Consider the following 14,436-nt stretch of genomic DNA (forward strand, 5'->3'; position numbering starts at 1 on the left):
CTCTCTCTCTCTCTCTCTCTCTCTCTCTCTCTCTCTCTCTCTCTCTCTCTCTCGGAAGAGGGTGAGTGGAACACGCGCACAACAACGAGGAAATTTTATTAAATAATTCCTTCGAATTTAGAACAGAGTTTGTTAGAGTGCGCTTTAATCGTTAATTAACTAAAATGATTTAGCAACTAATGATTAAGCTTTTTCGTTGACAAACTTCGTGAGTTGAAAGCCGCAAGTTACAATTATTGTAAAATCGCAGCGGAACGTTGAATGTTGCATTCAATTTGGGAAGTTTTCCTCATAGTCGCTACGCCTGCAATCGCTGTGCGACCCCCAGACGCGTGTTTCCATCTCGCAGATTTACATAAGTGACTTATGGTCAGCGAGTATTACCCTCGTGGCAGAGACAGGGTCGTTCAGTCGTATCTTTGACGCGACGTTCGCGCGGGAATTCAAATGAGGGACGGTCGTTACGAGACTCCCGGTGTGGAATATCACACGAAGGTGTCCGGTTTCGTTATATTCGCGGACATATTTGCACGCAAAAAAAAATAACCGGAGCGATACGATACCTCAGTTGTTCTTCAATTTCTGATAATTTTTCGTCCTATTATAAACAACAACAACAACAACAAAATGCGCGAGAATATTATAAGCAATTATATCGCGTCTTTTTCGTCCTTTCATCCCTTTGCCTTCCCGTATCAGTGACACATCTCGCGTGATTTCTAATAAAATCCAATTTGATCGAAAATAGCGATTAGAAATTCACTCAGTCCCGTTATTGTCGGCGGAATATCGTTAGTCGCGCGCGATAACGATCAAATATTTTACACAAAATCATCCGACAATATCACTTTCCTAATAGATAGGTTGCGGTTTTCGATTAGCCAACGCGAAATTGTATTTCATTTAATGAAGAAAACTCATTTTCTCGCATTAAACACCAAAAACATCATCCGTGCTCGTCACACCGCTGGCTTCGGCGAGAGTCATTTTGCCCCTCCCCCCCCCCTTTGTGCGTATATCTCGCCGTTTGTAAATTATATTAATCCCGCGCAGATAACGTTCCCAAGCCTCGCGTTTGCGTTCAATATTAAATAACGCCGTATCAGCGAAATTTTTGCGACGGTGTACGAATGTGTGCGCGCGCGCGCGATTCGATCGCAGATTCAATTTGAAGATTACGAATCGCCTGCTACGCAACGCGACGATGTATATATGTACATGCTTATATACTACGTGTATGCGATATTACATTCACGCACAACGCCGATTTTTCATGTATAATTAGCCGTCACATCGCTAACGAGCACGTGATCTCACTCGAAATGGAGATTCATCGTGCGCGTCACGACTCGTCCGCCACGGGGAATAAGCGAATTTTTCATACACGTGTATACACACGGGGTGTCTCAGATTTCCCGCATTTTGTTGTCGCCTATACAGCCTCGTCGTAATCGATCTTTCTCCGATGAACGGAATCGACACGTTCTCTTTGCATGCATTTTCGAGAACGGAAAGATGGATTCTAATTTTCGCTCGGGGAATTCGTGCGCGAGAAGAAGAAGCGAGAAACGAACGTCCGCGTACACACACTCTGTACATCGCGAAGAGACCGGTATGAATAATCGTTAATTAATTCCGGGCACGACGCGAGAGCGAAACGACCCGCGCCAGACGAAAAAGCCACGTCCCTCGCCTTATATTTCCAATTTTTCACGCGCGTACGTACACGGGGCATAATAAATACTCGGCAGCGGTTACCTTTTGGTGACGCGAAGTGCACGACAGCGATAGAAAAACAGAAAGAGAGAGAGAGAGAGCATATTTTTTTTCCTCCTACCCGAGAATCGAGGAGACGTTTTATCTGGCGTTGCGAAACGTGGAAACGGCTGCTCTCTCTCTATCATGAGCGATACGTTTTATCAGATAAAGTCGCGCTATCGGTCTCTTTCAGATAAGGGAAAACGGTGACAGGTCGACGATGACACACGGTGCCCGTACTTTCGTAGGTGTACGTGTCGCTCGACAGCTATTTTTTTTCGCTCCCCCGTCGTGGGTGTAATTCTTGCTTCGAGTGGAGAGAACAAATAAAGAGGGAGTAAGTACCATTGTCATCACATCAATTACAATTTAACAATTTCTGTTAAACAAAAAAAAATCCCCCGGAGTATCGAATGAACGTCACTTCTCGAAGTAGCTTATATGAAGTTACCAGATCTCGTCGGGATCGACGGAGATTTCTTTCTACTTTGTATAATACATCTCGTATCTTAATTATTATTTTAATCTTACGTAATTGTTGCGTATTTTCACCGCACGTATCTTCGATACGTAATAATACGTGTGTGCGAACGTCAGTCCAAATAACGAAAAGTCAAAGCCAGCGATGTTGTTTTCGTCGCTTATCAGCTCTGATTGTCACCAGTGCAAACTCCAAGATCAAACACCTGATCAAATAATCGTCGCGCTCGCGTTCTATCAACGAACACTCGCATTCGTTCCAATTCTATATTTTCGTCTCTTCGATCGCGACCCTCTTTCGTCTCTTAAATCCTCCATTACTCTATATTGAGAATTGCACATAAATCTTCATAGTAAAGGAGCAACTTTTTTTTCGTCTACAAACTAGAAAGAGAGAGACGAGAGACGAGAGAGAGAGAGAGAGAGAGAGAGAGAGCGAGCACCAAAGTAATTTCTCTTCATCTCTGCAAGAGCGAAGCAAACGAGCGCGGACTCTCGCTCTTGTAGCACTCTCTGTCGAAAAGATTCGTCTCAATCTCGGGATCCGAGAGAGATCGGCAGAAGAGGAAGAACATCCCTAAAGGAACCCGGCACTAAATAAACCGATGCTTGCCGATAGGTCATGAACACGCTGTATCCGAATCTTTACGAGCGATTCAGGACCGAGGGTCTCTGTCCCATTTGCCTCATGGAGATGGAGCTCACGCCCAGGTACTCGTGCGTCAACAGACACACCGTGTGCCATCGCTGCAAGCCCTATTACTACGGCTGTCCCACGTGCATGGCACCGTTGGACATTGAGATTCTGCCGCCACACGCGGATGCGCCGCAGCCGACGCACTACATGCCGCATCCCACCGCACCGCCAATGAACGACTTTCTGAGTCACGAAAGAGCGGCGTCCTGGGAGCCGTCCGTGCCGTCGCAGCACTACCAGCAGATCGAACCGTGCCGATACTCTCATCTGGGATGCTGGGTGAAGGTGCCGGAACATTTGCGAGCGCTTCATGAGTCGAGGTAGAAATGCGAGAGAGAACTTGTTTGTTAATTACTACTGTCACTTTATTTGTCAATTGTAGAAAATTTGAATATAAAAAGATTTTTCTTTTATAATGGGGGAAAAAAAACAGAGCCCGTAAGAACATACACATTATGTTTTTCGACTACAAATTTTATTAAAAATTTTTTATTAACTTCATATTCGAAAGAAAAATAATTTGAAAATGACGATTTACAGATGCCAGTTTCGGCCGCATCTCGAGGAGGAGCAGATGCCGACCGATCTACAACACGGTCACGACGATTTGGTGGAGTGCTCGTATTCCACGGTAGGCTGTAAGGTACGAATGGCACCGTGGAGACGCGACATTCACGAGAAATTCTGCAACTACAGAAACGACTTCCGTGTGAGCGAGATCAGCGACGGTCTCGCGTCCGCAACGATCGACGATAACGATTACGGCGGCGACCCCGAGGAACTGGTGCAATGCAAGTACCGCCGTTACGGCTGCATGGTAAACATGCCGAGGAGACGGAAATACACTCACGAGCAGAAATGTAACTACAGAAGCCAGTACGTAGACGCGGACGATGAATTCTTCAGTTATAACGCGGCAACGCCGTCGCCGCCACCGGAGTCGCAATTGGATCCCGAGGAGCAAGTAGAATGTAGATGGTTCGCGTACGGGTGCCGGGTGAAACCGAAACGCTTCCGCAAGCAAATTCACGAGGATAAATGTAATTACAGGATGGAGGAATGCGCGTACAAGGATTACGGATGTGGCGCAACGTTCACGCCGTCCAGAAGATACGCGCACGAGAGCAGATGCGAGTTCGCCAATTAGGTTCTCGCGATTAAGTGTAAAACAACCTCGCTTGTATAAAAAAAAAAAAAAACAAAACAAAACGCAAATTCGCTGAAAAAAACTTCACCAAAAAAGAGGGTTTTAATAGGGTTTTTTGTTTTGAGAAGATATTTTGCACAACGTATCTCCGATAGACTTACGTACCACAAATCGTCTTAACGGTTCGTAAGAACCGTGTAATTGTTCGCGCGGGGATATATACCATCAAGGAAAGTACGTTTCTTCAGCAACAAACGAGTAAACTAAACAAACGAGCGCCGGTAGATCGGAGCGAAGAGATCCGACAATTCCATTAATCGCGAGAGCCGCGAGTTTCGTACCGGGATAGCAACAATTAACCGGCAACAAAGCGATCTACCATGATGCTTCGTCGGGAAGCGATTTTACAAAACCCATTAACTGCGATTTTCCAAGAACCCATGGAATGATGCGGAAGAGGATTATTTACTCGCTCTCTCTCTCTCCGCCACATCAGCCGGTTTTCCCGGAGATAGTGAGAGACTCGCGCCTGTCGTTCGAGGGATCATCTTGAGCATGATCGTCTGGAATGAGGGAGTGATGGGGTGGCTGGGATATCCAACACCTGCAGGCTAATGGTGGCCCTCTCCCTGGTGCGCCCGCGATCGTTCGGCGAAACGACACCTACACGCTTACGGCTTCCCATTTGTAACGTCGGCGCGTGCGGAGAACGGGAACCGGGAGTTCGATGCGCGATTATACGGGAACGGTATCCCGTACACCTCGAAACGGTTCGGTCTCAAAGTCAATAAAACACGTCACGTATCAAACGTGGTTTGCGCAAGAATTTGGGAGTTTCATTAATTATACACATTATACACACATATATGTATATATATGTAAGAGAATTGTATATGTGTAATTGTGTACTTACATTTCTGATATGTTTGATTCTATATAATAAATAAAGAGCTGTATAATAAATAATCAAAAAATAAATAAATATCTATGACAAAAACCATTTTCTGTCGAAAAAAATACTCCGAATCATTTGTGAAGGCAAATCATCTTATTTTCTCTTTGTCGCGCTCATGTAAATAATTGACATCTTCGAAATTAAGTACAGTTTATTCAATCTGCTGATGTGCGAGCAAAGTCAGCGAAGGTCGGACGCTCGCAAATAAAGGGCGTTTCAAACGAAGGTTGGGAAATCTGCTTCTTGCGCCATGAAAATCTGAGACACTCCCACGGGTGCGTGTCGACATATATCTACTTTAGTCCCTACTAAATAAATATCGTGGGTGGATCGTGCGCGCGTCGTGGAAAGTTTATTCACCCGTGACGCGAACAATCCGTCATCCCGGCCGGTCAGAACTTTAACGTTCGACGAGACGGACAAAAGGGAGACTGTTTTACATAGCAACGCCCAAGAAAGACTTCTGACCAGGACGAATTCAAAGAGAGAATTCCGCGTCGCGGTCAAGTTCGAGAGGCACAAAGAGAAAAATATCATTCCTTCTCGCGTATTATATCCGGGAAACAATCGAAATTACTTTTATTCAAGGCAACGCGCGTCACCCCTCGATTGCTTTACCCTTTTTAGCAATCTCCAATTACGTTTCGGACTGTGCTCGCTGATTTTTAATTAACCAATTCACAAAGAGATTGGCGCGCATCTTAAAGGAGATGTTCCACTCCGATTGATTTTAATTTCAAACATACGCGCCGCTATTTGATTGATGAATATCAATTTCCCTCGCGATTTGCATATTGTAAATGAGACATTATACACGCGGCGGTCTCTTTTGTATTTTGTCTCGCAAACACAATACGCAGTATCTCATCTTTTTGTTTACAACAGATGACACTATGACAGAATATCAATAAAGTTACATTAAATGTGATTCAAATAACAGCAGATTCGCGTTTTCTTGTTCCGTAAAATCAGAAAAAAAAAAAAAAAAAAAACATGACGTCGCATTAAATATGCGAACCTGTTATTTCTATGTAAAATAGCATCGTGTCGTGAGGGAAAGTTGACAACGGATGAGGGAGGAGGGGAGCGATAATCAGGCGGAGACCTTAATAGCTTTTTTTTTTCATTAAGACTTTTCTTGCATAAATTAATAAACCGATCGACATTAGACGATGAGTAGAAGATAACACGATGGTTCTCTCGTTGTGTTTAAAAAGCTCGTTGGTAAGCGGAATGAATACAGACGCGAGTGTTAAAACCGCGCCCGATGGTGGGGTTGAGAACGAAGGTACGGAGGAGAGATAGAAGATGCGAGTAAATTGCACCCCTGGGGACAAGACTGACGAGTGGCGCGAAGGACGCAACAAGCCAGAAGTCAGCCAACTTTAATTAAGACAGCGTTGCAGGCTAGATGTAGACACGAGACTTTGTATAAGAAACTCGGACTCGTTTCAACTTCTTTGTTCCATGTGCCGAAGACGCGCGCGCGTTGGTACAGGCATTAGATGTGAAACGACACGAACGTACAAAAAACCACATCGTGCGACATATGTGTATCGAAGATTCGATAAAATCAACCCTTTTAGTAAGAAACACGTCGAAAACAAAATGTATTTGTGTCGTGTTGCTTTTTACGTTCGATATAAAATATTTATATTTTGTGTTTCGTGAAAAAAAAGTCGATCAAAACTTTGAAGATAAAATAACAAAAAAAAAAAAAAAAACAATATCTCTTGATATATACGAAGAATACGGCAATCTAACGATTTCGTGACCAGAAGCGTCTTGATTTAGCGCGTTCGCGGTCGTTGATCATCGACCGTTCAGCGTGTGCGCTCATAAAACGTACCAGTTCGATAGCGGACTGGGAGGTGTGGTAGCAGGGTCGTGGATTTTCCCACGTAAATACCATGACCACCAAAAATGATGGCGTTTTGCCGTTTTCTCGGCGGCCAATATACCGCGCGCTGCACGCGAACGTCATAATTCACGTTAGCAGCTCGCAGCTTGGAGAGCAAAAGCAGCTCACCGATCGTATCAACTCAATTTCGTCAGGATAATATAATTATTATCCGGAAACGCGTCGATGTAACGAACAAATCCGCGTGACCGTTTCTGATCGGAGCGTCTGATCGCGCGGCACGTACGCGATTATCGTCAAATAGGACACTGGGGTTCGAGAGGATCGCGATCGGGAGAGATAAAGATTTACGACGGACAAACATTCGTCATCGAGACAGGAAATCCGGCCTTGCTGCAGCATCGAAACACCCGCATGCTGTATCCGGGAGATGCAATTCGCGTCGGTTGATGCCGTTCGTTAAGGCAATGTTAGCATTTGACAGTTGACACCGAGAACGATAAAGGCTCACGTCAAGCGGTTTTCAGGTCAACACGATATATTGCGCGTACCTTATCGGGATTACGGTGTAACGCGTTATCTTTCGGTCGCGTGTTCCTTCGTAATGCGATTTAGAAAGTTTATCAAGAGGAAGAATTTGATTTTATATTTAGTTGTTATTACTGTTTGCACATAACAAAAAATTCAGATAATTGCCATCATAAATCTTGCAACTTTTCCGCATCGGCGCATCAGTCACGGAAAAAACTTTCCGAACACGCTCAGTTCGACCGATAATTAACGCTAGAAAATATCTCGTTTCGGGGCGCACGTTTCCGAGAACAAATGATTTTTTGGCGCAAACTTCTGCTTCGCGCGCGCGCGCGCGCGAGATTAAAATTCTTAGTACAACCCTTTTAAACTGAGAAGAGGGTGATTGAGGCAGTGCATTCACGACACCAACGGAGAAAACCGAAGAAGAGGTACGTCTCGAGGAAAAAGCGAATTTAATGAAACGAGAAAAACCCCAGTGAAGGTGTATTTGTAATGCAAATACTTCGGACCGGAGCGACGCTCCCCGAAGGGAAACGAAAAATGAAAGGCTTCGAAACACAGAGGCGGGAGAACGAAATCGAGCGTCCCATCGTTCTCGCTAATCCGATTCCGAATTCTTCGCCGTCCGTTCGCTCACTCGAAATCACGTTCCCAACGGCGGTATGCAGTCTTGAAAAAAATCCTATCCCGTTCCTTTCCTTAATTACTCCTGGGATTCGGAGAAACAGCGACGTTCCGAATGTTAATTGCCGCAAAAATCTCGACTCTAACATCGTCAAATAACTTTTACGTTTTTTTTTTTTTTTCCAAATGTGATTTTTCAATTTCCTCGCGCGCACACACTTACGACGTTATTTTTTTACGCCGTGTTTTTGACGCTCAATATTTCGATGTGGGATTCAATTCGCGAGAATGGAAGAATGACGGGTCGGTGTCGAGAGGATCGAAGAAATCATTATTTACCAAAAGTCGTCTATTGTCCGCCTTTCAACAGACGCGCATTGTCGAATTAAGAGCTTTTGTCACGAAGAATACCAGAAAGGCAGAGCAACGCTCGCTTCTCTCTCTCTCTCTCTCTTTCTGTCTCTGTTTGTCCTGACAGTTCGCTCTTCTTCTCTTTATCTCTATGGTTTTAACGCGTTCCTCCACCCTGTCCGTGTCGGGCCGACAGTCGCCTCGCAAATGAAAGCACTTTTCCGCCGAATAGACAAAATAAATCGAGTCGCGCATGACAATGCCGATAATTTCGCAACAATACGCACCCGCTCAGCCGTAGAGAGACGTACGCACGAGCAAACACGCGCTCGCTGCAGGAAACGCGCGCGAAAAACGAATGGGTTCGAGTTAGGGTTGCGCGCGTCTGTGTCGCGCGTTTCTTTATCCAAACATCGAGCGACTGGGAACGCTCTCGGGAATGAATCAACGCGAGATAATGCGTCTTTTTACCGGCAACTAGCGTATTTTCTAACGAGTCTTCCTCGCGAGAGAGAGAGAGAGAGAGAAGAACTCGCTCTTTAATAGATCGTATTGTATTTGTCTATTTGTACAATCCAGAGAGATACACGAATCGTATCTTAGCGTTATTGTGTCGATTATATTTGTCTCGTGGACAAATCTGGAAAGAATTATTGGTAACGGCAAAGAGAACGGAAGTGCGAACGAGAAATGTTCCATTTGTTTATAACGGCAAAAAGAAAAGCGCTAACCAAGCGAAAGAGGAACGATATGGCGCGATGATTTATCGGCGATAATTAAAGGACCGGAACGTCACCACCGGCTGCGTGTCGATGACCAACGGCTGGTGCGTGAGGCTCGTATTAATAGGGCGCGTTTTAACGCCCGCATCGATATCCAACCCCAAAAGATCCGTACAAACACGCGGAAATATATCGGCGACATTATGCAAACAACGAGTGTTCGCTAAATGTGCAACGCGCGAACTTGATTTACAAGGGATAGAACAACCGAGCTCTGTACAAACATTTTATTTTGTGCGCGCACTTACACATTTTTTTCTTAAACAATTCGGCATCGTGATAAATCTCATCGATATAACTTCTCGATTCTCGTGATAAAATGGTGGAAACGAAAACTTTTATACAATATATATATATATATCTGATAAGTGTTACCGAGATAGCGTTCACATAAGAGAGCACTCGGAATCCATCTCGCGTCGCGCAGAAGTGAACCCTTCGCGACGATCTCTCGAGTTCGCAGAAAAGTATCGAAGGAAGTTGGATGGGATATGGTTACGATGATGTAGAAAAAGGGGACTTTTTAATGGCGTACCCAGGTGTCGGGATCTCTATCGACGTTGCACCTAATACTTCGTTCTCCGCTTTTTTTTACAGACCAAACCAAGTCTTCCTTATTTCCCCGGTAAAGTTACTCATCTTCGAGACTGCAATCTCCTTTCCTTAATTGCAATAAAAAAAGAAAACTGTATTAGGTAATAAGAGATCCCCTGAACGATTCTAAATCGCTGTTTATGTAACGTAAAATTGATCGGTCGTCTCATCCGCGCGATCTTTACGAGATACTCAAATAAAACTGAAATATATATTTTATATATATATATATTACGTTACTTTATTTTATAAATAACGAATACAAAAATAATATTGTAGCTTCTTATTTTATCTGCCTATCGGAGACACGAAATATTATCGCTTATTGCAAATTGTTATATCTTTGAAACGCATATCTCGATATTTTATTATTTATTAAATTTCACTTGATTAAAAAAATTTATAATTTTATGATTTTATAATGTTGTCACAAATATTTTCTAATAAAAACATAAAGAGACTTTATGAATCCAGCTTTCTCTCTCTCTCTTTCTCCGTCTCTTTCTTTCTCTCTATAACGCGCGCAACTAATTAAAATTTATTAAATAACAAAATATTGAAATATGTGCTTAAAAAAATACGACAGCACAATAACATTTCATGTCTGGCAACAAATTTTCACAGACACCATTATGCCGCGTCTAATCTAAACTTCCGAGAGTAATCACGAGCTGGTTCTATCTTCTTTCGAGTTAACGAGTCATCTCCGCCAAGGTCAACCTCTCTTCGAGATCTCCTTTACTACCCTCAAAATCCCCGGGAGCCGCCGTACCGCCGGCGGTAAAATCCAGCGCCTCGATATCCACTTCTGAAACTGCGGGGAAAAATGGGAAACGTGTGAGAGGTGCGTGGCCGTGCAACATCGGGAGATAATATACGAGCAGTGGTGCGAGTCTGGTGCGCAAACTTGATGTAGAGACCTCTCTCTTGAAAAGTGGCTGTCTTTGCCGGTAGCAACATGGGCGGGTTTCACCCATGATTTACAGGTGAGCACGACGTCGGACGGCCCCCGACGGTTCTCAGTCCGACCAGTCGCGTATTACTTCTACTGCGCGCGGCGAAAAAGAACGGTCGAACGTGCCGCGCCGGAGCGCCTTCCAACCATCGCTTTGAACTCTTTCCCCGGTGTTTACGAGAAAGCTTCGTCCCGCAAGTGCACGCTGTACAATTGCACTCGACAGAAAAGGCAAAAAGAAATCACTGCGCTTTGTGAATATCCAAATAAACTGCGCTTTTTCCTTTAATGTATCGTGTCAAACGGCACGTTTGTAACGTTGAAACGTGCTATTTAACCAAACATTAACCGGAGTTTGTTTTTCTCCATCGTTTTTTTTTTTTTATCGCTTACGATTACAGCATATAATGAAATATTTTTACTTTTTGTGCGTAACAAAAAAATAATAAGAAATTATCATTCTCTTAACTATCTGTTTTAAAGTCCGTGATGGAATCGCTCGAGCTCCACAATCGAGATAGTAGCGTAATCCTCGAGCGTGCGATACCAGGTAATATTTTCGTCTGCGGCTTTACCCTTGCATCCTCTTATGTCATTCGTAGCGTTGCGGACAAAACGCTTCGAATTTCAAGATAGGACAGCGTCGTACGTCACGGGGCGCACGGGGCAAATCCGCTCCGGTCCGGCCGCAAGTTGGTGGCGAGTTGGTAAGCGGTGGCCGTTCGTTCGGGGGAGAGAAAGACCGCCCCGAGAGTCATCTACGTTGGTAATTCGCCGACAGTTTCCGCCGTCTACGGTGCTCGTTTCGGTGGCCTCGAAACTTTCCCCGAGAACTCTCTCCGACGACTTTGGCAACGACGACGTACATATGTATCGGGCATACATATGTATGCTGGGGAGAGAGAAGAGAGAAAGAGACATGTACATGAGAGTCTGAGGATTCGTCGAATCAGAATTCTGTTTTATTCTAGAAGACTCTTCGTCTCTCTGTTCTTAGCGGAAACTGAATCCTCCCGACCAGAAGGAAACAAAAAGAACCTTCCATCAATACGTACTTTTTTTTTTTTTTTTTCGTCTCCACCGAATTCGCGAAGCGCTTTATCGAGTTTTAACGCATTAGAGGGACAGAAACGATCCCGTAAACTGGTTTCCACAGATTGATACGAGTGGCTTTAAATTCACCGTGAAAACGAGTCGGAGGCATATAGCCGAGCACACCTGTGCCTACACAAGGCTTTAATCGAGAAACCAATCTATCACCGCAACGACCGCTTTCTCAGTGTCCGTTTTGTGTTGTTCGAATTAAATATCATTTTTAATTATAAGTTGAAGCAATAATATGTACATATATCTACAATATACATGTATATATCGAGAGGATGATATTATTTTATTATAAAACTTTTCTGAACGAACGAAACTCAATTTCGATAATGTTCCGAACGCGTGTTCCGGAAGAGCTCGCGTTTTCGCACGTCGCCCGATAATTCCTTACGCCGTTGCCGTCGCTTTATAACACGGAGGGACGGAAGGACGACGCCTTTTCATCGCGACGCATTAGTCGTGTAGACTTTGACGAACCAATTAAATAAATGGTCGTAAATTGTAGCCTCTGCGAGACGAGCGTCGCGAACGAAAGCGCTCCATTAGGGGGGAGGCTGCACAGCCTCCACCATCGGTCGCCACCACCGTTCCCCGCTCCCAGTGTCTCCAGTGTTCGACGAAATGACGTTGTGGGAGCCACTCTCAGCCCTCGCCTCGTCGCCGTTGTCGTCATCGGTGTTACAGAAATCACATTGGATCCACAAAGGGTTGACAGAAGACTTTCATCAATGCACACGACGCCTCCATTGTTCTTGCTGTAAGATTGATCCCAGGGTGCGCGCGGCACCCCACATTTATCCCACGTGGAATCATCAGGACTCCGTAAAGCGATACTCTACCAACAGACCCTTTCGGGTGAGGAAACGGGATGAGACACGGCCGGAAAGAGTGATAATAGAAACACCGTGTCGAAGGATATTAAATTTCTCTTCGTCAACGAAACATTTTGTTTTTATTCAAATCAAAGCGCGCGCACAACCTCAATATCCACTTTAAATTTCCATTTCATTCGGTTGCGCAATCGTTGCCGATGATGACGCGACGTTGGCCGCTCGCACTGTGTATCCGCACACGGGAGCGAAGAATACAGAGCCCGAAACAGAGCGAAAACAAAAATAAGAGCGCGCCCTGTTTTGTTTCGCACAGAGCGCACAGAGTCCGAGATGAATTTGAATTACGCGGAAACGCGCGGGAGACAAATGTGAACGAAAAGGTGCACGTGACGCACCTTTGTCTACATATACAAGAATAACAGAAATTATTTTGCTCGAATGGCACACTGACTGACGGATGAAGCCGAGAGAGAAAGAGAGTCTTGTTTTTATTTCAGTTCGCGCACGAGATAGCGCACCGTGTGTGTCAATATATGAAACGTACGTAGAATTTTCAGAGATATAGCTCGGTGGCTGAAGACGCCGTCCGCGAGATTCGAAACGCGCTCTCTCGTAATTTGACTGTGGAGCGGCGTATAAATTTCTGAACAAGCGACATGTTCTGAACATGTTCCATCTCTCGCGCGCGATTCGCGTCTCAAACGTCTTGATACGCGAAGTCGTATCGCAAGCGAAGAGCGCGGGAATCGTAATAATGCACGGTATAACCCGCGAGAAATGTATAAGCGCCGGGGAATGGATTTACGACTCGACGTCTTGAAGAGTAGAGGCTCGAGCGAAGAAATGTATGAGCGCGCGCGAAATATGGAGGAGAGCGCGCGCAGAATGGAGAACGGAACGAGGGAGGCGGCGCGGGTGCCTATTTAGTGCGCTACGTCGACTATGTCAACGTTATTATACCGCAGATTCTCAGGGGAGAGCTCTCGCACACTTACGCGAGACGAGAGGGTTGGACGGGAGGAAAGGACGCGGCTGCGGCAAATAGATCAGAGAAGTGGCTTTTTAAAATATGGATAAGAGCAGGATGTAGGTAGGTTTAGCGAGCGAGAGCAGTATACGTCGCTTATAATCCGCGCTTCTTGGACAACGCCATATATACTTCCGACTTCTTGAAAAATATAATTTTATTAATTACACATGGTATATAAATTCTTACATCACGCTTGTATATCGCTTGAGTGTTAATATTTGTAATAGGCAGTGAGTCGCGTAATGATTCGCATCAGAAAAAAGCTGCGAGTTTTATCTCGGGAAACTCATCTGTCCTGCAATTTTGTATGAAGAAAGAAGTTCCACGCGCGGGCGGGATATTCAAGATAACCGCGGCAATAACCGTTTCGACCCTCGAGAGAGCGAGTAAGATTGAAGCGCCTTTTATTTCACAAACGCATGCAAAATCTTGAGAGAGAGAGAGACAGAGAGAGAGAGAGAGAGAGAGAGAGAGAGAACTCACGTTTCAATTTAATGAAAATTCTCATGAAAGTTATTACTTTCAACAAAGACGTGCCACTGAAAAATCATTTCATCCTGTTAATTAAAATAATGTAAAATAAAATCGAAAAGAATAACTTTGCTGATACTATTAAACGGTCAAAAAAAAAAAAAAAAAAAAAAAAAAAAAAAAAAAAATTTTACTGCCGGACACAATTTGTGAGCTATCTACAGGGAAGATCCGTCATTAACAAAACTCTCCGGAACTGT

General features: G+C 44.4%; 2 protein-coding genes across 3 annotated transcripts in view; one reads left to right on the plus strand and one right to left on the minus strand.

Annotated features, from left to right (window-relative positions):
• The window catches only part of LOC109861128 (transcription activator MSS11), a 131,717-nt gene that overhangs the window by 76,573 nt on the left and 40,708 nt on the right, over window positions 1-14,436 (minus strand). The window lies entirely within an intron of this gene.
• On the plus strand, window positions 1,963-4,138 carry LOC109861142. Of its 2 annotated transcripts, none has more exons than XM_020440661.1 (3): window positions 1,963-2,095; window positions 2,627-3,255; window positions 3,476-4,138. In XM_020440661.1, the coding sequence occupies exons 2-3, from the start codon at window positions 2,861-2,863 to the stop codon at window positions 4,080-4,082; spliced, it is 1,002 nt and encodes a 333-aa protein (XP_020296250.1). In that variant the 5' UTR covers window positions 1,963-2,095; window positions 2,627-2,860; the 3' UTR covers window positions 4,083-4,138. The 2 variants fall into 2 exon arrangements, with proteins under 2 accessions (XP_020296250.1, XP_020296245.1); XM_020440656.1 differs by having other exon boundaries at window positions 2,858-3,255.

This window comes from Pseudomyrmex gracilis, unplaced genomic scaffold (genome assembly GCF_002006095.1).
Source record: "Pseudomyrmex gracilis isolate BER0280 unplaced genomic scaffold, ASM200609v1 scaffold_8, whole genome shotgun sequence".
NCBI classification, from domain to species: Eukaryota; Metazoa; Arthropoda; class Insecta; order Hymenoptera; family Formicidae; genus Pseudomyrmex; species Pseudomyrmex gracilis.